This window comes from Xenopus tropicalis, chromosome 9 (genome assembly GCF_000004195.4).
Source record: "Xenopus tropicalis strain Nigerian chromosome 9, UCB_Xtro_10.0, whole genome shotgun sequence".
In the NCBI taxonomy this organism is placed as follows: domain Eukaryota; kingdom Metazoa; phylum Chordata; class Amphibia; order Anura; family Pipidae; genus Xenopus; species Xenopus tropicalis.
This window is the reverse complement of record NC_030685.2, coordinates 11,551,196-11,576,976: the sequence shown is the minus strand read 5'-3', so window position 1 is coordinate 11,576,976 and position 25,781 is coordinate 11,551,196. Positions and strand designations below refer to the sequence as shown.

General features: G+C 39.7%; 3 protein-coding genes across 3 annotated transcripts; all 3 read left to right on the top strand.

The window, feature by feature from the left end:
• The first annotated feature begins 5,294 nt into the window (after nucleotides 1-5,294).
• On the top strand, nucleotides 5,295-6,236 carry LOC116407793 (olfactory receptor 146-like). The gene has a single exon (XM_031893813.1). It carries the CDS (start codon nucleotides 5,295-5,297, stop codon nucleotides 6,234-6,236), a length of 942 nt encoding a protein of 313 aa, XP_031749673.1.
• Nucleotides 6,237-12,237: 6,001 nt separating this feature from the next.
• LOC116407792 (olfactory receptor 1468-like) lies at nucleotides 12,238-15,590 on the top strand. Its single transcript, XM_031893812.1, has 2 exons — nucleotides 12,238-12,834; nucleotides 15,561-15,590. The coding sequence occupies exons 1-2, from the start codon at nucleotides 12,238-12,240 to the stop codon at nucleotides 15,588-15,590; spliced, it is 627 nt and encodes a 208-aa protein (XP_031749672.1).
• Nucleotides 15,591-15,811: 221 nt separating this feature from the next.
• Nucleotides 15,812-22,892, top strand: LOC105948380 (olfactory receptor 1G1). Its single transcript, XM_031893811.1, is given in 3 exon segments — nucleotides 15,812-15,842; nucleotides 20,259-20,325; nucleotides 21,992-22,892. Coding segments are annotated over 3 exon segments (999 nt in total).
• Nucleotides 22,893-25,781: the final 2,889 nt, after the last annotated feature.

Here is a 25,781-nt window from a genome sequence, read left to right as displayed (position 1 = left end):
ATAAGCCAAAAAGAATTCTATGTATATATGTCTGTGGGGGTATCTTAATCTCTAAAATCACTTAGCCAGCATTTTCTATAAAAAAATTGGTAAAATTAGTAGCTCGTTACAAAACTGGGAAATTGTTGTGAGATCAAAAAGACTAAAAACTGGTGCAAATCTAGAAAACTTGCAAACGAACCTGTGTCGCTGGTAAGTTTGTATTTTATAGATATGTCCTTGCAGTTTTATTGGTACACTGGTTACTACACAATTTTACTAGACTTTTATGTTTTTTAATCAATCTTTCTTTTATTAATTTTCATTAATAGGGAAGGGGTTACAGAACAGAAGGGGAAAGGGGAAGTTTATGCATAGAACAGGAGCAAAAACAAAGATACGTTGTACGGAGGGTTAACAGGAAGTAATATGAACCTAGTCTATACCTAACTTGAATGTTTGTTGTACCTCAGAGCAATAGCCGGACTGTATCCAATGTCTCCACGTAGACCAATATTGCATTGTTTTATTATGAATTAAAAGCATAATTGCATCTAGTTTCCTGGTTTCCTCCACTAGACAAACCCATTCTATAAAAGAGGGCAGAGATACCATCTTCCATTTTTTAGGAACTGCAATTTTACCAGACTTTAACCAGTTTCTTCTGAGTATTGTTTGTGAAGATTCTCATATCTTCTGATAATTTTTGGCTTAGCCAATTAAAGAGTATGATTTTGCAAACAATTCCAGTGTGCCTTAGGCATACTTAGTAACACCAATATTTGTCTGTCTCCAGCACTAGTGGAATTACAACTCAAAAGAGATCTATCTATAATTACAGCCCTGGCTTTTAAGTGTTACAGGGCAGCTGAAAAAAATAGGCAATATAGTTCATCAAAAGGCCAAGTGATTAACAAATTTACAGTCTGTAAATTCAAATTTTGGTCTTGGCCCACTAACCAGTAGGTCTGCTAACTTACTGCCAAGGCCCCTTCTATGACTACAACTTATTGATGGTTGTAACGTTTGCATCATATCATCATATCATAAATTCTATTACTCCTAACATATCAGTACAGTTGGGCAGTATAGCTCCTCCCACACAAGGAAACCTTCTGACTTCCTCCCCACCACTGTTATACATTTGCCATAGCAGAACAGATCTTTTAGAAGCTCAAATGGTAGGTGTTAAAGAATAAACTTCCATAAAAAACTTGACCAGTAAAAGATGGCACGTTTCTATAGATATTGAATGGTATATTGTCAGGAAACTTTATTTATTTAGTTTCCTAGTTTATCGGAACATTCAAGAGTTTATGAAAATGAAAGAAACAATGTGATCCTTACTGGCGTGTAACTTTTCTCTTCTTTAATCCATCTTTGTTCCCTACAGAAATAGGAAATGACTATGGATTAGGCCAAATGACTAGTAGAAGGAGGGCCCACTGGGAGTTTTCCTGGTATCCTGGTGGGCCAGTCTGACACTGCCTATGTATTCACTTTAAACCTAAGCTAGAACATTGTAAATTATATTAAAGAAAAAAAGACACTGATATTTTATCATTTTTTAAGTTTTTGTTCATTCTATAGGGAATACCAAAGTGAGATGGAAAACCAAACAATAGTGTTTGTGTTGCTACTTGCTGGTCTGTCTGATCTACCAACTCCTCAGCTTCCTCTGTTCCTACTCCGAACATATCAGTACAGTTGGGCAGTATAGCTCCTCCCACACAAGGAGACCTTCTGACTTCCTCCCCACCACTGTTATACATTTTCCATAGCAGAACAGATCTTTTAGAAGCTCAAATAGCAGGTATTAAAGAATAAACCTGCAAAAAGTTGCCATAAAAAACTTGGCATTAAAAGCTGCCAATTTTCCATAGATATTGAATGGAATTTTGCGCAAGTTTTAACGCTACGAAAAATCGCAAGATTTTACGCAACTTTCGTAATGGCTATGAAAAACTCGCGTTTTTACGCAAAAATCGTATTGGTAATGAAAAATTCGTAAAGACGCCGAAAAAATCGCAAAAAATACGAAAAAAATCGCAAAATACCGATCTTTACGAAAAAAACGCAATCGGACTCATTTCGACCCGTTCGTGGGTTAGTAAATCAGCCCCCTAGTCTCTTTTCTTTACAAATTATAATCTACCCTTCCATCTTTCTTCCCTACAAAAATAGGAAATAACTATGAATTAGGCCAAATGACTAGTAGAAGGATGGCCGACTGACAACTGGGCCGACTGGGAGTTTTCCTTGTATCCTGGTGGGCCAGTCTGACGCTGCCTATAAATACCAGTAAGGCAATTTCTATCCTTAAACACAAATTAAAGCAATGATAATAAAAGACAACAAACAAAAATGATTTTTAAAAGATTTATTCACTTTAAACATAAGACAGAACTTTGTGGGAGAGTAGTTAAATGGTGGAGTCCAAGTTTCTTCGGTTCAGTGTTAACCCAAAGGGGGACATTTATTAATGCACAAACATGTATGAACACTCTGAGCGTATTTTCTGCAACAATTTCATACCTTGCGGCAAAATTTATTACACAAAATCGTATTGTTGCGCCTATTACGAAAGTTTCAGATTCATTCAAGCTTGGGTATAGTGACTTTCCTTGGGCCGGGTTGGAGCTGCAGAGTGCCATTGAGCCCTATGGGAGACTTTCCTTGGGCCAGGTTGGAGCTGCAGAGTGCCATTGAGCCCTATGGGAGACTTTCCTTGGGCCAGGTTGGAGCTGCAGAGTGCCATTGAGCCCTATGGGAGGCTTTCCTTGGGCCAGGTTGGAGCTGCAGAGTGCCATTGAGCCCTATGGGAGACTTTCCTTGGGCCGGGTTGGAGCTGCAGAGTGCCATTGAGCCCTATGGGAGACTTTCCTTGGGCCGGGTTGGAGCTGCAGAGTGCCATTGAGTCCTATGGGAGGCTTTCCTTGGGCCGGGTTGGAGCTGCAGAGTGCCATTGAGCCCTATGGGAGACTTTCCTTGGGCCGGAGCTGCAGAGTGCCATTGAGCCCTATGGGAGACTTTCCTTGGGCCGGAGCTGCAGAGTGCCATTGAGCCCTATGGGAGACTTTCCTTGGGCCGGGTTGGAGCTGCAGAGTGCCATTGAGCCCTATGGGAGACTTTCCTTGGGCCGGGTTGGAGCTGCAGGGTGCCATTGAGCCCTATGGGAGACTTTCCTTGGGCCGGGTTGGAGCTGCAGAGTGCCATTGAGCCCTATGGGTGGCATTCCTTGGGCCGGGTTGGAGCTGCAGAGTGCCATTGAGCCCTATGGGAGACTTTCCTTGGGCCGGGTTGGAGCTGCAGAGTGCCATTGAGCCCTATGGGAGACTTTCCTTGGGCTGGGTTGGAGCTGCAGAGTGCCATTGAGCCCTATGTGAGACTTTCCTTGGGCCGGGTTGGAGCTGCAGAGTGCCATTGAGCCCTATGGGAGACTTTCCTTGGGCCGGGTTTGAGCTGCAGAGTGCCATTGAGCCCTATGGGAGACTTTCCTTGGGCCGGGTTGGAGCTGCAGAGTGCCATTGAGTCCTATGGGAGGCTTTTATTATTATTATTATTAACATTTATTTATAAAGTGCCAACATATCCCGCAGCGCTGTACAATAAGTGGGTTACATACATTGGACATACAGAGTAACATATAAAGCAATCAATAACCGATACAAGAGGTGAAGAGAGCCCTGCCCAAAAGAGCTTACACTCTACAAGGAGAAAGGGTTGAGACACAAGGTGTGGGAATGGCCATGACCAGAGTTGTGAGAGGTGGGGCACAGGGTATTGCTAAACTAGATTAGGGTAAGCTTCTCTAAATAAATGCGTTTTTAGAGATCTCTTGAAGGCAGAGAGATTGGGAGAAAGTCTGACAGTTTGTGGGAGCGAATTCCAGAGAAGGGGGGCAGCCCTTGCAAAGTCTTGAATGAGAGCGTGTGAGGAGGGAATGAGAGAGGAGTTGGGGGGCAGGTCAGTAGAGGAGCGTAACAAGCGGGTTGGATGGTACCTAGTGATGAGTTCAGAGATGTAGGGTGGGGCAGAGTTATGAACTGCTTTGAATGTGAAAGTCATTAGTTTGAATTTTATCCTGGATGGTAGGGGAAGCCAGTGCAGGGATTGGCAGAGTGGCATGGCAGAGGAGGAGCGGTTGGAGAGGTGTATGAGCCTGGCAGCAGTGTTCATTATGGACTGGAGAGGGGACAGTCTTTGGAGGGGAAGGCCAATTAATAAGGAGTTACAGTAGTCCAGGCGAGATATTATAAGAGAGTGAATAAGAATTTTGGCAGCATCTTGGGTGATAAATGATCGTATTTTGGAGATATTTCTTAGGTGAAAGTGACATGATTTGATAAGTGATTGGATATGAGGAGTGAAGGACAGGGCAGAATCAAGGATAACCCCAAGGCACCGGGCCTGGGAAGATGGGGTGATGGTAGAATTGTTAACCTGTATAGATACCTCGGGAACAATGTGGGCGTTGGATGGGGGAAAGAGAACCAGTTCAGTTTTAGAGAGGTTTAATTTAAGGTAACGTTGGGACATCCAAGTGGAGATAGCGGCCAGGCAGGAAGAGACGCCAGTTAGAAGCTCTGGGTTGAGATCAGGAGAGGAAAGATAGATCTGAGTATCGTCAGCATAGAGGTGGTACTGAAAGCCAAAAGAACTGATTAATTTGCCAAGTGAGGAGGAATAGAGAGAAAATAGTAAGGGGCCCAGGACAGAGCCTTGAGGAACCCCGACAGAAAGAGGCAAGGGAGAAGTTGATTCCCCATTGTAAGAGACACTGAAGGATCGATCTGAGAGATAAGATGAAAACCAGGATAAGGCAGTGTCACGAAGGCCAAGAGAGCGGAGAGTCTGGAGGGGAAGAGGGTGATCCACAGTGTCAAAAGCAGCAGAGAGATCGAGAAGTATTAGTAGCGAGTAGTGTTTTTTGGCTTTAGCCGATAGGAGGCTTCCAAAATCATGCACAGAAGGATCAAAGTCGGAAAGGTTTTCCCGCTGTTTCCAATCGTTTGGTACGAAAATTTTGTGACTTTCGGATCGCCAATACGATATTATTGTGACTATTCCGATTTTTTCGTAAGCATTTTCATGATATATGCAATCAGCAGAAATTATAGTATCCAAGCCGAATTTTACCCATTTTGGGATTCGAACTCGGGATTTGATGAATGTGCCCCATAGTGTGGTAACTGGTTATAGGTGGTATTATAAGTCATATAGTAGTGTTTCCAGAGTAAGTGCAAATTGTGTAGCTTAAGAGAGAAAACACTGATTTAAGTTTTTGTTCATTATATAGGCGATACCAAAGGGAGATGGAAAACCAGACTACAGTGTATATGTTGCTACTTGCTGGACTCTCTGACCTTCCACATATTCAGCTTCCTCTGTTCCTGGTGTTTCTCCTCATCTATCTTATAACTCTGACTGGGAACCTTCTCATCCTTCTCCTGATCTTCACTGATTCCCATCTTCACACCCCCATGTACTTCTTCCTTGGAACCCTGGCATGTCTGGATATGAGTTGCTCCTCAGTCACTGTCCCAAGAATGCTCTTTGATTTACTCAGAGACTCAAGGTTTATTTCTGTACCAGCTTGTATAACTCAGGTCTACTTTTTCTTCTTTTTTACTGTATCAGAGGTATCTGTGCTGGCAGTGATGTCCTATGACAGATACATTGCCATCTGCCGCCCTCTTCACTACATGCAGATAATGAGCTGGAAGGTTTGTGTTCAGTTTGTATCAGGTGTGTTGGTTTTTAGTGCAGCATATTCCTCGGTGCACACTCTTTTTTTAGCTAAATTGACATTTTGCAGGTCAGAAGCTTTACAAAGTTTCTTTTGTGACCTGCCCCAGTTGCTTGAGGCCTCCTGTAGTGACACATTCATCAATGTATTGCTTATATTTGTCCTTGGGATAATGTTCGGACTGGGAATTTTAACTGTCACTTTTTTCCCATACATCGCGATACTCACAACAATTCTAAAAATCTCATCAAAAACCACAAGATCCAAAGCTTTCTCCACCTGCTCCTCCCATATAACTGTGGTCTCTATATTTTACACTACTATTTGCTTTAACTACTTCCGCTCAAGTGCAAATGGCCATTTTGCTGAGGACAAAGTGTCTTCTGTATTTTACACAATATTAACCCCCTTTTTAAACCCACTGATCTACAGTCTGAGGAACCAGGAACTCAAAATATCACTAAGAAAAACTTTACAAACACTGCAAATAAAAAACTACAGTGACTAAAAACCTTTCTTATAGAAAATGTGATTCAGAAAGTTCCTACAATACACAAAAGAATGAGACAATTGGGGGTCATTTACAACCTAGAAGTGAAGTTGAGGGCAAGCAAGTTCCCCACGGTGACTGCTGGGCAGCAAATTCAAGGGATTCAGGGAAAGAGACAGAATAAAATACATAGAAAGATTGTAAAACATTAGGGGGCACATTTATGGAAAAGTTGTGCCAAAAGACTAAAAAATCACAAGCAATTGCCATTTTTGCCCCAGTTTCCAAATCTTTTCCAATTTTTTTTGCCCATATTTATGGAAAATTGTAACTATGTTATCATGGCTGAATGAAGTTATGAGAAAAACCTGAGTGAAAAACTGAATTGCATTCTTAAACAAGCTAAAATATCTTGACTGATGTAAAACTGAAGAAAAAATAGATTTTCAGACTTCCCATTCACTGTCTGGTTAAATTATTTTCATTTTTATTATTATTATTATTATTTTTTTTTGTAATAGTATTTTATTAAACCTAAGGTTATAGAAATATTTTGTGATTTTCAACTTTCAAATATTGCTTGTCAATAGAGAGACAATTCTTTTTGGATGCGCGGTGATCTTTTCCACTATTAATTTTCTGACCTGTTTGGCAAAAATCCGCCAATGACCTGTTTTTGGCTTTTTTTATTGAGTTTTGTTGCATTAACAGAAGGTCCATCTGTACACATGGCTTGCACAAGATAACAAAAATGTTATATCAAAAACATGATCACTGGTATTACAGTATAGAGATGTAGCGAACCTCACAAAAAAAGTTTGCGAGACCGTTCGCGAACTTCCGCCAAAAAGTGCAAACTTTTGCGAACTTTGCGAACCCCATAGACTTCAATGGGAAGGCGAACTTTAAAAACTAGAAAAGCCATTTCTGGCCAGAAAACTGATTTTAAAGTTGTTTAAAGGGTGCCCCGACCTGGACAGTGGCATGCAGGAGAAGGATCAAGGGCAAAAATTTCTCTGAAAAATACGTTGTTGACACAGCGTTGCGTTTTGTGCTGTAAAGGGCAGAAATCACACTACATTTCTAAACTTGTGTAATAAACTGCTTTAAAACGTCCGGCGCCTACATGCCAATCAAGTCGTGTAAAGGTTACGGCCGGTTCCCACGCAAAGACAAAACGCCGCAGTAGTGGATACGGAATATATTATTGCTGGTGGAAAAACATCGCTCAGGTGATTTTATTGCAATGCAATGTCACTACTATGTGTAACGTGTTTGGTGCACTACTATGAATAACAGCAAACAGCACTGGACACATTATAGAACAGTAAGTTAAATTAAAAAAAAAAAAATTAATAATAAAAAAAAAGTGATCTCTGGTTGGTGCTGGGGGTGAACTACTAGGAGCAGCACACCAGTCCCCAACACAGCTAGACTAATAGCACTGGGCTCTATAAATTACAGTAGCAAAGTAAAAAAACACAAATAAAAAAAAATGATGTCTCCAACACACACAGACGGAGCTGCAGTACACAATTAAAAGAAGAGTAACAGTAATCAGAAAATAAAAGCAGTCCTTACAAGGACTATTGGGTTACAGCCGATGAGATCAGCAGGACAGCTGCCCACAGCAGCTACATACAGAGCAGTAGAAAGTAGATTACTAGTCAGCAAAGCTACCTAAACTGTCCCTCAAATCCCTGCACAGCTCTCTCCCTATGCTAACTCATCAAGCACACACAGGCAGAATGTAAAATGGCTGCTGGGCTTCGGTTTATATATGGAAGGGAGTGGTCCGGGGGTGGTCCAGGAGGGAGAGCTGCCTGATTGGCTGCCATGTATCTGCTGGCTCTGGGGTGAGAGGTCAAAATTTGGCTCCAACTAAGGCAAACCCAAAATTGCGAACATCGCTAAAAGTTCGCAAACTTGCGAACTTGTGGACACCCGATTTTCGTGCGAATTAGTTCTCCGGCGAACAGTTCGCTACATCTCTGTTACAGTATATCGGGGTTGCTCTAGTAGATCTGCAGAGTCCCTGAAGTGTATTTTTCAGGTAGCATAGTCTGAGTGAGGTGGTGTAACGTATATATCTTTTAGGTTTCTGATCGTACAGCATCTAGTTGCCATGTGGCAGTGGGCCTTCACCCGGATAAGGTATCCAATTATGATAAAAAAAGAACAGTTAGAAAGAGAAGAAATCAGGTAGGGAGGGGTAAGAAAGGAAGTTGGTTATATGTACAAAACTGGGTAAAAAGGGGGTATGGGGTATGTGGGTGGGGGTTCGGTTCATCTTGTTTTAATGGTGTTTGTTTTTAGTACAATGCATTCCTTGCTGCACACTGTTTTTAACTAAACTGACCTTCTGCCGCCCAAATGTTTTGCAAAGTTTCTTTTGTGACCTGCCCCAGTTGCTTCAGGCCTCCTGTAGTGACACATTCATCAATGTATTGCTTATATTTCTCATTGGGATAATGTTCGGACTGGGAATTTTAATTGTCACTTTTTTCCCATACATTGCGATACTCACAACAATCCCATCAAAAACCATGAGATCCAAAGCTTTCTCCACCTGCTCCTCCCATCTAACTGTGGTCTTTATATTTTACACTACTATTTTCTTTAAGTACTTTCGCTCAAGTGCAAATGACCATTTTGCTGAGGACAAAATGTCGCAAGTCGCAAAATGATTAATTTTTTCGACTTGTTGCACCAAAACCTCGACTTTTTCAACTTGACACGCAAATAAAACAGCTTTCAAAATCTGAAACTTCTAAAATTTGAAGAAAAAAAAAAGAATCCTCCATGGAAGGGACATCTGCCATTGACTTGGGCATGATCTGGCGAATTGTGGGATTTGGATACGTAGCTGTTTTGATGCATAGCAAACCTCAAAAAAGTAGCAACTTTTCTGAGTTTTTCTGGCGCAAAAAAATCTGAATTGTGAAAATTAATCTGATCGTTTGGGATGAGCGAATCTTTTAAAACTGAAAAATGTGCTTAACGGGGAAAATGTTGCGTTGTTTTCTATTCTTTTTTACATTCACGCAAACACACACACACTGCAGTCAATTTTATAAGAAATTAATTGACCCCGCTGTTTGGTTTTGGAGGAAACCTGAATCCTAGTGGAAACTCACAAAAGCAAGAGGAGAACATACAAACACCTTGCAGTTTGCTGATTGGGATCAAACCTAGAACTCTAATCCTGCAAGCCAGCAGGGCTATTAATACGCAGTTTACTCCTGATTCTTTAACTGAGGGAAATGTATTAAAAGGCCACAGTTACGTTAATCTCATTAAATAGTTTGTAGCGTTTCATTAGTTGTGAGTAATACAATATAGTGTGGCATTTCCCACCCACTTGTGTGAATATGGGGTGTCAGAACCCGATTAAAATCTTAATTCTAAAGGGACCCATTCATTAAACCACGATCGAAAAAAAAAAATTCAGAGTAACCACGATTATTTCTGATGTTCGAAAATGTCGCGAAAATTCTTTTCTCGGTCGTATGAAAATATTGTGGTTGCGTTACGAAATTTTCACAAAATTTTTGGATGCAAACATTCATAAACTGCACAAAAACCTTTCTGACTTTGAAACTTTCAATGTTTGATTTTGGAAACCGTCCATAGGGCTCAATGGCACTCTGCAGCTCCAACCCGGCCCAAGGAAAGTCTCCCATAGGGCTCAATGGCACTCTGCAGCTCCAACCCGGCCCAAGGAAAGTCTCCCATAGGGCTCAATGGCACTCTGCAGCTCCAACCCGGCCCAAGGAAAGCCTCCCATAGGGCTCAATGGCACTCTGCAGCTCCAACCCGGCCCAAGGAAAGTCTCCCATAGGGCTCAATGGCACTCTGCAGCTCCAACCCGGCCCAAGGAAAGTCTCCCATAGGGCTCAATGGCACTCTGCAGCTCCAACCCAACCCAAGGAAAGTCTCCCATAGGGCTCAATGGCACTCTGCAGCTCCAACCCGGCCCAAGGAAAGCCTCCCATAGGGCTCAATGGCACTCTGCAGCTCCAACCCGCCCCAAGGAAAGTCTCCCATATGGCTCAAAGGCACTCTGCAGCTCCAACCCGGCCCAAGGAAAGCCTCCCATAGGGCTCAATGGCACTCTGCAGCTCCAACCCGGCCCAAGGAAAGCCTCCCATAGGGCTCAATGGCACTCTGCAGCTCCAACCCGGCCCAAGGAAAGTCTTCCATAGGGCTCAATGGCACTCTGCAGCTCCAACCCGGCCCAAGGAAAGCCTCCCATAGGGCTCAATAGCACTCTGCAGCTCCAACCAGGCCCAAGGAAAGCCTCCCATAGGGCTCAATGGCACTCTGCAGCTCCAACCCGGCCCAAGGAAAGTCTCCCATAGGGCTCAATGGCACTCTGCAGCTCCAACCCGGCCCAAGGAAAGTCTCCCATAGGGCTCAATGGCACTCTGCAGCTCCAACCCGGCCCAAGGAAAGTCTCCCATAGGGCTCAATGGCACTCTGCAGCTCAAACCCGGCCCAAGGAAAGTCTCACATAGGGCTCAATGGCACTCTGCAGCTCCAACCCGGCCCAAGGAAAGTCTCCCATAGGACTCAATGGCACTCTGCAGCTCCAACCTGGCCCAAGGAAAGTCTCCCATAGGGCTCAATGGCACTCTGCAGCTCCAACGATACCAAAGCTTGAATGAATTCCGAAATGGTCGTACCCTTTGCAAAAAATATGACTGTTTCATGGAAGTTAATGAAAACCACGCAAAAGTCATGGAATTTTAACAAAATTATCGTGGACATTACAAAAAGTTCTATAAAAAACTGTTTTTTTCTCTAAAATTTTTTTGGGGGTTTAATGAATGGTCCCCAAAGTACATTATAATACATATTTAGTAACATCGTTCAATTCTCATCTGCATAAGGAAAGGCATTTGGTCAAATTTGCCAACCAGTAGTCAATTAAAAAAACACCTTTCCCACTGACATTGAATTTCCTAGATCTACTCTCGAGATTGGTCTAAATTTATACATTATAATTATCCACTAGAGATCAGCTTGTTGGTTTATTTAAGACCTGCTCTCCTGAAATGAAAGTTGGTTGGTGTCTGATGTGCGCAGGTAAGTCTCATTGTCTTATCTATCTCTTTAGCAGTGCAGCCAGAAAAAAAAACATGAATATGCAGTATGCTCTTCTAAAACATCATTTAGAAATTTTAAAACAGATTGGGCTTTGGATTAGAACCTTCAATACATGAAAAGTCTTTATAGGTGGCAAAGACAGTACAATAACCATTGTTTGCAAATCCCACTTTCACTTTTTTTCTTGCTCTTCTCAGCTGCAAAAATTACATTGTAAGAAATATGTTTTGGTAGTAATGTCAAACATTACTTGTGAATTGTCAAAATTAAGACTTCTATGTATATGTGTGTATGGTGATACCTTAATCCCTAAATCACATTTTCTATCAAAAATTGGTTAAAATCCAGTAGCTTGTTATCAAACTGAGAAATTGTTGTGAAATCAAATTGAGTAAAAACCAGTGCAAATCTAGTAAACTTGTTAAACATTTGCCCCCAGGTGGTCCATTGCCTAGCGCGTTTTTGATGCTACGTGCTTTTCTGGCAAGTCTTTGCACTCATCTAGAGGCAGGATTTAACACTCAAACAATGGTGGCTGAACATGGTGAGACAAAATGTAAAAATTTGCTGGCTGCATCTATACATCCATGTTAATGGCAAAATTATCTTTTTTTTTTTTAAGTTGAAATATTAACAATAGTAATACCTCTCTTGTGAATAAGTTGGTACAGTGTTGGGGGGGGGGGGGAACCAATAACTGGGAGAGTACTATAGCTCTATGGTTGAGTGCAATGCACTGCACTTCAGTGTTGACCCATGCTGTGTGGTTCTAAATGTGGTAACTGGTTATAGGTATCTCATATAGTAGTGTTTCCACAGTAAGTGCATACTGTGCATACTTTGTACAGTAGAGGAAACTTATTATCATAATTACGTTTTTGTTTATATCTATAGGCAGTACCTAAGTGAGATGGAAAACCAAACAATAGTGTATATTTTGTTACTTGCTGGATTGTCTGATCTTCCAAGTCTTCAGCTTCCTCTATTCCTGTTGTTTCTCTTGATCTACCTAATGACTCTGACTGGGAACCTTCTGATTCTTCTCCTGATCTTCACTGATTCCCATCTTCACACCCCCATGTACTTCTTCCTTGGAACCCTGGCGTGTATGGATTTGTGTTCCTCCTCAGTCACTGCCCCGAAATTGCTCTTTGATTTACTCATACAAAAAAGGGTTATTTCAGTAAGAGCTTGTATAACTCAGATCTTCTTCTTCCTCTGTCTCTGTGGATCAGAGATATCTGTGCTCGCAGTGATGTCCTATGACAGATACATTGCCATCTGCCGCCCTCTTCACTACATGCAAATAATGAGCTGGAAAGTTTGTGTTCATCTTGTTTTAGTTGTGTTTGTTTTGAGTGCAGTACATTCTTTGGTGCACACTCTTTTTTTAACTAAACTGACCTTTTGCAGGCCTGATGTTTTGCAGAGTTTCTTTTGTGACCTGCCCCAGTTGCTTCAGGTCTCCTGTAGTGACACATTCATTAATGTATTGCTTATTTTTGTTGTTGGGATAATATTCGGACTGGGAATTTTAGCACTCACTTTTTTCCCATACATCGCAATACTCAGAACAGTTCTAAAAATCCAATCAAAAACCACAAGATCCAAAGCTTTCTCCACCTGCTCCTCCCATCTAACCGTGGTCTTTATATTTTACACTACTATTTTCTTTAACTACTTTCGCTCAAATGCAAATGACCATTTTGCTGAGGACAAAGTGTCTTCTGTATTTTACACAATATTAATCCCCTTTTTTAACCCACTGATCTACAGTTTGAGAAACCAGGAACTTAAAATATCCCTAAAAAAAGCTTTAAAAAGAATTTCAATATAAGCTAATTTTACTCTTGAAATACTTAAATACAAAAAAAAAAATTATATTTTTCATGATATAGGGATTTATACGAGAAACATATTATTTTGTGGACACAAATTCAACTGATTTGGAAAACCAAATCAGTGCCAATACCTAATATGTATAGTTTTATGGAGATTTCAGACTATAGATTAAAAACTCCCAGCAGTAAATTACCAAATTTTCAAAGCATTACAGCAGAATACAGGATACTTTAGATTCCAAAGTCAAAAATCCCAGAACATTAGCTTTACCCCAGGAAACCATATATTTTTGAAAAGTACACATTCTGCCGAATCCAAAATGGGTAACTATGTCTTACAACTCCTAAGTACCAAACAGCAATGCTTTCCTGAATTTAGCAGTTTCTATAAAAAATTATAAAAATTCCAAAAAAATTGCCTCAAACCTTTCACTTTCAACCATCATATCTCCCACATTACATTAGGTAACAAGAAAAAATGTAATAATTGTGAAAGTCAAGAGCCCACTGAACATTTTGATGCCTATTGTGCATAGGATTACTAAAGTACCTGGCATTAAGAGACCCCAAAATAAAGTTAGTGCATACAAATTGCCCCTGATAGCTACTGAAAATTCAAGACATTTACTGCATTTTTGTGGGGTAAAAACACAAAAAAATACATTGCCCCCCTCACAACCATATATTTTTGGAAAGTACACATTTGGGTGAATTCAAAATGGGTACCTGTGTCTTTCTACCCCAAACTACAGAGTTGCAATGTTTTCCCACAATAGTCGGTTTTGATGAAATGCCTGAAAATTGCACCAAACCTCCCACTTTGAAGCACCTTATCTCCCACATAGCATTAGGTACCAAGAAAAAAACATCCTAAATATGAAAGCCATCAGTTTGATGCCCATTGTACATAGGATCACCAAAGTATCTGGTATTTAGAGACCTCAAAAGGAAGTTAGTGTATACAAAGTGAATACACTGCAATATAAGCATGTGTATTATGTGCCATTAGACCCCCTAACAGTACAGAGACCCTAGAAAACCAAACGTTTTCCAAAAGTACACATTCTGACAAAACAAAAATAGGTAAATACATCTTTCTACTGCAAACTGCAAAGCTATGCTAAACATAACAGTTTTTATGACATTTCTGCAAATCGTCACTAAGCTTGCATTTTACCCCATTATGTACCCCCACATGTTATAACGTATCAACATAAAATATTCTAAATATGAACGCCAGGGGTCTACTGAACAGTTTGATGCCCTATATGCATAGATTTACCAAACTGTGTGGGGTACAGGGGCACCCAAATAAAAATAGTGCATATGAATTTTCACATCTGATGCTCTGGCTGGAGCACTTTTTGCACTCAGTATGTGTATTACTGTATGTGCCATAAGACCCCCTAACAGTATGGAGACCCTAGAAAACCATATATTTTCCAAAAGTACACATTCTGACAAAACAAAAATGGGTAAATACATCTTTCTATTGCAAACTGCCAAACTACAAAGCTATGCTAAACATATTGGTTTTTTGACATTTCCTAAAATCGTCACAAAGCTTGCATTTTGCCCATTATGTACCCCCACATTTTGTAAAATATGAACGTCAGGGGTCTACTGAACAGTTTGATGCCCAAAATGCATAAATTTACCAAACTATATGTTGTACAGAGGCACCCAAATTGATATATAGCAGACAAAATGTCCATGAGAAAAGACAAGTAACAAAGAACAATGCAAAATGCTATAAAATCACTAAAAGGAAATTTTTTTTTTTCACCTAGCGAAATCTTCAGTAAGAATCAGAGTTTTAGTATTTTGGCTAGGGCTGTGTGGGAAAAAGTCCCAGAAAAGTCACAAAACTCGGAATTTTTCAAAATGTCCCACAAAAAACTGTGTGAAAAATCCGAAACCTCTAAAGTTTCAAAGCAAAAGAAGCATTCTCAAAGGAAGGGAAGTGACATCTGCCATTGGCTTCTACATGATCTTGGCAAGTTTTATCTGGCGAATTGTCGGATATGGATATGTAGCCATTTTGACACACAGTAAATCTCAAAAAGTGTAGCAACTTTTTTTTCTTTTGGTGGAAAAAAATTGAATCGTGGAAAAAACCCATTAGTAAATGGCCATCCTAATTCAAAGGTGGACTACCCATTTCTTAACACTCTTTCATAATTATAGGGAAAACACCTTGCAGTTTGCTGATTGGAATCAAACCTAGGACTGTAATCCTGCAAGCCAGCGGTGCATTTAAAACGCAGTTTACTCCTGATTCTTTAACTGATGGAAATGTATTAAAAGGCCACAAAATAATCTTTGTAAATAGTTTGTAACTTTTCATTGGTTGTGAGCAATAGATTATAACATTCCATTTCCCACCCTCTAGTGTGGATATGGGGCATCAGAACCCAATTAACATCTTAACTATAAGTATATTACAATACATATTTATTAACATTGTTAAATTCTCATCTACATAAGGAAAGGCGTTTGGCCAAATTTGCCAACCAATTGTCAATTAAAAAACACCTTACATTGAATTTCCTAGATCCACTCTCGAGACTGGTCTAAATTTATACATTATAATTATCCACTAGAGATCAGCTGGTTGGTTTATTTAAGACCTGCTGCCCTGAAATGAAAGTTGGTTGGTGTCTGATGTGCGCAGGTAAGTCTTATTGTTTTATGTATCTCTTGATATATATCTCAGTATATATTTCTAAAACATTTAGAAATTGTAAAACAGATTGGGTGTTGGATTAGAACCTTCAATACATGAAAGGCCTTTATAGGTGGCAAAGACAGTACAATAACCATTTTATGCAATTCCCACTTTCACTTTTTCTTGATCTTTTTAAATGTAAAAATTACAAATATGTGTTGGTACAGGTTTCGGACCCCTTATCCGGAAACCCGTTATCCAGAAAGCTCTGAATTACGGAAAGCCCATCTCCCATAGACTCCATTATAATCAAATAATTCAGAATTGTAAAACTGATTTCCTTTTTCTATGTAGAAATAAAACGGTACCTTGAAATTGATCCCAACTAAGATATAATTACCCCTTATTGGGGGCAGAACAGCCCTATTGGGTTTATTTAATGGTTAAATGATTCTCTTTTCTCTGTAATAATAAAACAGTACCTGTACTTGATCCCAACTAAGATATAATTACCCCTTATTGGGGCAGAACAGCCCTATTGGGTTTATTTCATGGTTAAATGATTCCCTTTTCTCTGTAATAATAAAACAGTACCTGTACTTGATCCCAACTAAGATATAATTACCCCTTATTGGGGCAGAACAGCCCTATTGGGTTTATTTCATGGTTAAATGATTCCCTTTTCTCTGTAATAATAAAACAGTACCTGTACTTGATCCCAACTAAGATATAATTACCCCTTATTGGGGGCAGAACAATCCTATTGGGTTTAATTAATGTTATTGTTAAAATTATTGATTTTTTAGCAGACTTAAGGTATGGAGATCCAAATTACACCTTATCCGGAATACCCTTGGTCCCGATCATTCTGGATAACGGGTCCTATACCTGTAATAAGAAAACAGTACCTGTGAATCAAAATAAAGGCGGAGATTTATCAACGTTTGTGTTTGATTTTCTTTAGGATTCAAGTTTTTAAGAGGTAAAAGTCGCACAGTTCAAATTATGATCCTAAAACTGGGACGTCTGATATTTATAAAGTGCAAAAACCCCGAAATCGAACGTAAAACTTCGGCATCTAAAATCTTGCGAGTTTATATAGAAGTCAGTAGGATTTGTCCAAAGTCAAGCAACATTTTTGATTTGAGAAAGTCAAGTTTTTCTCGAGTTTGTAAACTCACAAATGAGAGATATTGGAGTTTTTTTTTTTAATTCAAATTAGTTTTCCATATTAATAAAAAAGTAAGCATTTGAATGTTTTTGAAATGTGAGTTTATTCAAATTAGAAAAACACTGTAAAATTCTCAAACTCAAAGGGGCACATTTACTAATCCACGAACGTCCGAAAGCGTCCAAATGCGTTTTTTTCATAATGATCGGTATTTTTGCGACTTTTTCATCGCTGTCGCGTTTTTTCCATATTTTGCGTGACTTTTTCGTCGCCGTTACGACTTTATCATATATTTTCCGCGACCTTTTAGTCGCGAAAAATTCGGATTGGATTTTCCGCCATTTACAATTGCTCAATACGAAAAAAATTGCGACGGCGACAAAAAAGTCGTGACGGCAACAAAAAAGTCAAGTAAAATATGAAACAATCGCGATGGTGACGAAAAAATCACTAAATTTTCGTTTCCAATCTGTTTTTTTCCCATTCGGGATTCGGATTCGAGGATTAGTAAATGTTCTCCATAGACTGATAAATAAGCCAAAAAGAATTCTATGTATATATGTCTGTGGGGGTATCTTAATCTCTAAAATCACTTAGCCAGCATTTTCTATAAAAAAATTGGTAAAATTAGTAGCTCATTACAAAACTGAGAAATTGTTTTGAAATCAAATAGAGTAAAAACTGGTTCCAATCTAGTAAACTTGCAAAGGAATCTGTGTCGCTGGTAAGTTTGTATTTGATAGATAATGTTCTCACAGGTTTATTGGTACACTGGTTACTACACAATTTTACTAGATTTTATTTTTTTTATTCAATTTTTCTTTTATTAATTTTCATTGATAGGGAAGGGGTTACAGAACAGAAGGGGTAAGGGGAAGTTTACACATAAAACAGGAGCAAAAACAGATACAGTGGTTGTACGGAGGGTTAACAGGAAGTAATATGAACCTATGAAGCATAGTCTATGCTCAGAGCAATAGCCGGACTGTATCCAATGTCTCCACGTAAACCAATATTGCATTGTTTCATTATGTATTAAAAGCATAATTGCATCTAGTTTCCTGGTTTCCTCCACTAGACAAACCCATTCTATAAAAGAGGGAGGAGATACCACCTTCCATTTTGTAGGAACTGCAATTTTACCAGACTTTTACCAATTTTTTCTGATTATTGTCTGTGAAGATTCTCATATCTTCTGATAATTCTTGGCTAAGCCCATTGAAGAGTATGATTTTTGCAAACAATTCCAGTGTACCGTAGGCATATAATATTTGTGTATCTCCAGCACTAGTGGAATTACAACTCAAAAGAGATTACCGTATATACTCGAGTATAAGCCGATCCGAATATAAGCCGAGGTACCTAATTTTACCTAAGAAAACTGGAAAAACGTATTGACTCGAGTATAAGCCTAGGGTGGGAAATGCAGCAGCTACTGCTAAGTTTCACTAATCAAAATAAATACCAATAAAATGACATTAATTGAGGCATCAGTGGGGTATTACATTTTTAAATATTTATTTCAAAGATAACAGTAAACTAGCTCTGTAAGTGGAGAAGAGGGTCAACAAAAACAACAGGCACTGGAGGGTCTGGTTGTGGGTGGCCTAATTTGCACACAAAGGACAGAAGAGGGTGCTAGTCTGGAGGGACCCATGGCACCCGACTCGAGTATAAGCCGAGGGTGACATTTTCAGCTGAACAACTAGGCTTATACTCGAGTATATACAGTATCTATAATTACAGCCCAGGCTTTTAGTGAAACGTCTTCAATGATTACTAAACAAGTCCAGTTGCTTCAAATTTATTCAAGTGTCCTACAAAGTTTCTTTTGCGATCTTACCCAGTTGCTTCAGGCCTCCTGCAGTGACACATTCATCAATGTATTGCTTATATTTATCTTTGGGACGTTATTTGGACTTTTACCCATACATCAGTATAATCAGAACTGTTTTGAAAATCCCATCAAAAATGAGATCTAAGGCTATCTCCACCTGCTCCTCCCATCTAACTGTGGTCTTTATATTTTACAGCACGACTTTCTTCAACTACTATCAGTCAAAGGCAAATGAGCAATTTAATGATAACAAAGTGGCTTCTGTATTTTATGCAATATTAAGCCCCTTTTTAAACCCTGTGATCTACAGTCTGAGGAACCAGGAGCTTAAAATGGCCATGAAAAGAGTTTTTACAAAGATTGCCAATTTTGGATACATTGGATAAATAAACTAAAAAACTTTGTCAATAAAGAAAGCTGTGTTATAACCTTTAATGTGATAATTCAATGTGCAATAAGAACAAAAGAAAATCTTTGGTTTTACAGGTCCCTTAGTCTATTTAGATAAGGTTTAAAAGCTTTATGGGTTAAAAACGTTTGGTTCAGCTATTTTTATATCATATTCCATACCTTCCTTCAATAGCCATAAGAAACATCAATGTAACTGTAGTGGATCAGAGAACTGTGTCCCCTGTTTCTCAGTCTGTGACATCATCCAGCCTAACTACACACTGGGGAGGGACCCGATTGGCTGGATGCCCCAGTGCACGCAGTCCTTAACCACATGGGAAATGTAAGTTACAATAACAGGATGCTATACACCAGGGGTCTCAAACTCGCGGCCCGCGGGCCATTTGCGGCCCTCGGTACAATATTTTGTGGCCCGCACCAACGCCGAATGAATGGATCGCGATTTTTATTGCGATTCAAGGGATAATGCAAGGCGCGGCGGGCGGGAGCTGCTGATTGCAGAAATGACGTTATGCCATCACAACAGTTATTATGGGAAGACGTAAGGAGCTAATTGTGCACACAGAACGTCTTCCCATAATAACTGTTATGATGGCATAACGTCATTTCCGCAATCAGCAGCTCCCGACTTTTTTTTGTGAAATCCCTTATGCGACCCAGCCTCATCCTGACTTTGCCTCCTGCGGCCCCCAGGTAAATTGAGTTTGAGCCCCCTGCTATACACTAAACATAGCACAAGTTGTTAAACTTCTGTTATACATTTAGGGACTTATAAGCTGACTTAAAGTATTAACTCTTCAATATTCAGCACCCCTTCAGAGGCACTTTTCAGTGAAGGCCCTTAATGTGGAAACCTGTGTTAAGGAAGGCCATAGAATTTCTTAAAAATATCAAAGCTCCAGGTTTGGGCAGCTTAATAAATGACAATGTATATACCTGTTATACTGTGAAATATATTGGCACTTTATAAATATGTGTTTATAATACTAATTTAGGTGAACAGTAATTTTACATACTGTGGTCAATTTTATTGGGAACCAATAAACCCTACTGTGTGGTTTTGAAGTGGAAGAGAAAACTGGAGTACCACTGGAAACCCACATAAACACGGGGAAAACATATAAACTTTGTGCAATGCGTGATTCCAATTCTGTAACAAGATGTACCAAGACGCTAAGGAGGGGGGAGGCATTTACTAAAACTTGTTTTTTCAGATTTTTATTATTGTTTGAAACCATGAAAAAAAAAGTTGCAGGAATGGCAGTCATTTATCAAAAGATCTGAACAGAAAAGGCATGAACAAAAAAAGTCACTGAAAAGTGGCAAAAACTGCAATTTTTTTTGGTCTTGCCACATGATAACCGTTACTTCTTCATATTGTCACATAAAATCCAGTGTCAAAAAACCTGAAAACCTCTAAAACCACAAAGCAAAGAAAACTCAAATTGTAAAAGGGTTATCTTTTATGGCAAAGCAAAACGGGACAGATTCGCTCATCATTAAAAATCACCATGAACGGTCCTCAGAATAATAATTCCCCAAATGATCTATCATTTCTTTTATATCAGCTACTGGAAAATCAACAGATTTACTACATTTTATAAGGATAAAAGTAAAAAAAAAAAAAAAGCAACACCCCCCCCCCAGAAAGGCATATATTTTTGGAAAGTAAACATTTTTCTGATTCCAAAATTTATAAATATATCTTTCTACTTCATACTACCAAACTTGGCAATTTTGATTACATTTCCCAAAACCGTCTTAAAACTTCAAATTCTCTTCTACCACGTCATTAGGCACCAATAAATATAGTTACATAGGGTTGAAAAAAGACCAGAGTCCATCAAGTTCAACCCATCCGAGTAAACCCAGCACACAACCTATACTTACCAATCTATACACTCACATACATAAACTATATATACACCCACTAATACTGACTGTAGGTATTAGTATCACAATAGCCTTGGATATTCTGCTTGTTCCAGAACTCATCCAGGCCCCTCTTATAGGCATTAACAGAATCTGCCATTACAGCATCACTAGGAAGGGCATTCCCCAACCTCACTGCCCTCACCGTGAGGAACCCCCTACCCAACATCCCCCGGCAGGGCATTCCCCAACCCCTTCACTGCCCTCACCGTGAGGAACCCCCTACCCAACATCCCCCGGCAGGGCATTCCCCAACCTCACTGCCCTCACCGTGAGGAACCCCCTACCCAACATCCCCCTGCAGGGCATTCCCCAACCTGAAACCCCCCTATGCTGCTTCAAATGGAAGCTCCGTTCCTCTAATCTAATATAACTGCTATGACTAAACAATTTTCTTTCTTCTCACAATGTACATAGGTTCATCAAAGTATATGGAAAACAAAACAATACAATATATAATGAATTTAACAGGACTGTCTAACGTTCCTGTAGTTTTTATGCTTAATAAATTATGAATTAATTACGGTTTTGGACCAATTACTATAATGATAGAAAATATGATTTGTGAAAAATTAAAAAAAATACAAACAAAAATCTGCCCAACAAAGCAGAATGCAAAGTTGCTATTATTACTTGATTTTTAAATTTAGATCTTTTTTGTTTAACTGGGGAGGGATGACTCTGATGGTTGCTTTTTTAATTGGTTATAATTATTATGTGAACATTTATGTATAGGGAACATGAAAGTGAGATGGAAAACCAAACAATAGTGTATATGTTGGTTCTCGCTGGTCTGTCTGATCTTCCAAGTCTTCAGCTTCCTCTGTTCCTGGTGTTTCTCCTCATCTATCTTATAACTCTGACTGGGAACCTTCTCATCCTTCTCCTGATCTTCACTGATTCCCATCTTCACACCCCCATGTACTTCTTCCTTGGAACCCTGGCATGTCTGGATATGAGTTACTCCTCAGTCACTGTCCCAAGAATGCTCTTTGATTTACTCACAGGTAGAAGGGTCATTTCTGTGCAACACTGTATAACTCAGATCTACTTCTTTCTCTTTTTTGCTGTATCAGAGATGTCTGTGCTGGCAGTGATGTCCTATGACAGATACATTGCCATCTGCCGCCCTCTTCACTACATGCAGATAATGAGCTGGGAAGTTTGTGTTCAGCTTGTATCAGGCATTTTGAGTTTTGCTTCAATATATACCTTGCTGCACACTCTGTTTTTAGCCAAACTGACATTTTGCAGGCCTGATGCTTTGCAAAGTTTCTTTTGTGACCTGCCCCAGTTGCTTCAGATCTCCTGTAGTGACACATTCATCAATGTATTGCTTATATTCCTATCTGGGATATTGTATGGAGGTGTTGCTTTATCAGTTATCATTTTCCCTTATATCACTATAATCAGAACTGTTCTCAAAATCCCATCAAAAGCCATGAGATCCAAAGCTTTCTCCACCTGCTCCTCCCATCTAACTGTGGTCTTTATATTTTACAGTACTATTATCTTCAATTACTTCCGCCCAAATGCAAAGTATCATTTGACAGAGGACAAAGTGGCTTCTATATTTTATTCAACATTAACCCCATTTTTAAATCCTCTGATCTACAGTCTGAGGAACCAGGAACTCAAAACCTCATTGAGAAGAATGTTACAGACTGTAAATTTTTCAGGGGGCAAGGTTGCCCAAACTATGTGATATGAATGTACAGAATAACATAGGACTGTATGCAGAGCAATACAACATCTCAGTCAACAAATTACTCTTAAAACACAAAAAAATCCACTTTGTACATATGAAGACATGGAAATACTACACAGAATAGACAATATAAAAAAGTATTAGCAAGGGGTATTTAGGCTATATTTAGAAAAGACTGTACAAAATGCAATGTTCTCTCATTTGTAATTCTGGTGATAGTAAGTAGTTGATGGCTAGAATATGTACTAGGTACTGAATTTGCCTTGGGTTGGCATAAGCATAGCATGTAATTGATTTGTCAGTTTCTTTACTGCACCACAAACACCTTCATTTGGGGCAGGGGATTTATGAAGAACTACAATGGATCTCCGCAGAACCTTCCGCCGGCCATTGCAATGAGAAGTATTGGCCACAGGTCCCAGGTTAGTGATTACATTGGTGTTTCCTAAGAAATTTGCAACACTATTGATATGGGGTTTCATTGCTCTTTAAGGTGCCATTGATTAGGTTTCATTAACCCCATTGGAGGTTACAGTCTAAATTCCCTCCTTAGATATTATATTAAGGGTAACAGACAGTCCTCTCTATGGAACTCTCCATACTAGGGGCAACTCTTTGTTTCATACATGCTACACAGAGGTATGCCAAAACACTATGCAAGTATTTATCAAGCATAGCTCCTGGAAGTCTTCTCATAGAAAGTTCATGCAACAACCACTACACTATGGCAGTATAGACTATTTTATATATGAGCAATGTGTATGGAATGTTTGAGGGTTACATTTGGGACAATCAGAGATTATATGGCTGAGCATGTTGAAACCATTTGGTGAACATACCTACTAAACACACAGCTAACCTATAGGGATTTGCAGCTATCTGAGGTGCATCTTCAGCATTTTTCATAGCTATTTTTAGTTATCTAAGCTTGCCATAGTAATGTATGGCCTGTCTTGGCTTGTGTGACTACAGGGCTGTGATTGGCTATCCCCCTCTTACTGTGCTTCCGGCCAGGACCAGTAGGACACAGCCACCTGATTTGCAACAAGGGCAAGGATCAGAGAGGGTCTATGGGGTGTTCCAATAAAGTGGTCTTTTTTGCTCAGGTGATCATTTTTAGCTGAAAGTGAAAGCAGTACCATATATTATTCATTATTGCCTACAAGATTGGAGAGGTTTCTAGTTATACTATATGTCTCTCTTTAAAGATATCTTAACGCAAATACACTCCTTACACTTTTGTATAGGGTAAGGACTATAGCATTTTCTTGCTACAAATGACTATTTACTCTGCCCATGTGGTAAACTAAGATGTTTAGACTTTCAAAGTCCATCCTGGACTTACCTTTCTTTTAATAATAATAAAGTGCAGGCCAAGCCGCCCATTTGCTCTGGAGGCCCTCAGCTCAACATGCCCAAGGTAAGGTCACTCAAACACTTTGCCATGCTGCTGCCTTAGCTGCCCATTCAGTCTGTAGAGACTTCCAACTAGCCACACATGCCCAGCTCAGAGGGCCCAGCATAGAGGGTAAGGTCAACCAACCCCTTTGCCATGCTTCTTCCTTATCAGCCCTTCCACTCTGTAACAAAACCTCCAGCTTAGAGGGTAAGCTCATCTGACTTCTCTGACTTGCTGCTATCATTGTAGCTGTTAAGACTGTGGGTCTAACCCACCTTGGGAGTTAGATCACCACACTGCGGCAAGCCACTTTTGGGGTTAGACCACCACACTGCGGCCACCCACTTGGGGGTTAGACCACCACACTGCAACCACCCACCTTAAGAGTTAGACCACCACACTGCGGCCACCCACCTTGGGGGTTAGACCACCATACTGCAGCTGCACTCTTATGGAACCACCTGCTAATCTGTGACTTGACTAGAAAATCATATCCTTGACCTCTCCTCAGTTCTCCTGCCTGATAAATATACCATGTTATAGTTTATGGGTCAATAAGGTCTGCTACACACACATTACACATTACATTTATTAACATTTGCCACTTAGCCATCCAGATTACCAGTTTGTCCAGGTACCAATGCAAGAAATACACATCCTAAATTGTCCTACCATGTATATACTGTAAGTTCAACACATCTTCCCCACCTAAACCACCCAATGTGTACTGCATGTATCCCCTCCATTTGCCAGTACCATCACATTTTACAAAAACAGCTTTCACCTTTTGGCCATTTACCCTCTCACACATCTTCAGTGACATTTCCATCTGCAAACAGCACATGTGCACTGTAAAGTTCATGCAATGAAGAATGCAGGCTTACACAGGCAGAACTTCCTTTTTTGAATTTTTATACTGCGATACAGGGTATACAGGGTAAGCGAAGGGTTTTTAAGGCAGAGGTTTGTTGTCTGGTCACAGAAGGAGTCTTGGGATTACAGGCAAGGTATGTTGTCTTCATTTTTTTTAAACTATCTGTAGCATTAATGATAAGGGCTTAAGGATTACTTGACAAAAGCAGACAGCAGACATTTCAAAAAATACATTTAACAGGTAACAAGCATATAGATCATTGTTGATGGACAACAAAAGTTTTCTTAGGGGTGCACCATTCCATAACAATTTCATTTTTCATCAGGAATAACATTAATAGAAACTGTGAATTATAGAATGACAACAGCAACAGCTCTGGAACAGCGAAGTGTTGTTCTTCGTGAGTGGTTGACCTATCACCAACTGGTAGAAAAAGGTTGAGGAGACCACTTTATACATATGCAAATAGACCAAAGGGATTCTGGGAACAAATTCCATAAGGCTCTACCTAAGCTGGTGAGAAAACCCTGCACTACACTGATGAGCCCCAAGAGGGGCGAAACCGGTCTGTAGTTGGGAATCGGATCAGCTATTATCCTGGCTTTTGCTTTAA

Excerpts from the sequence above, each read along its gene's own strand:
- LOC116407793 (XM_031893813.1), top strand. The coding sequence starts at position 5,295 with ATGGAAAACCAGACTACAGTGTATATGTTGCTACTTGCTGGACTCTCT.
- LOC116407792 (XM_031893812.1), top strand. The coding sequence starts at position 12,238 with ATGGAAAACCAAACAATAGTGTATATTTTGTTACTTGCTGGATTGTCT. Across the intron at positions 12,835-15,560 it reads ATGTATTGCTTATTTTTGTT|TGTGGATATGGGGCATCAGA; the intron begins GTTGGGATAATA and ends CCCACCCTCTAG.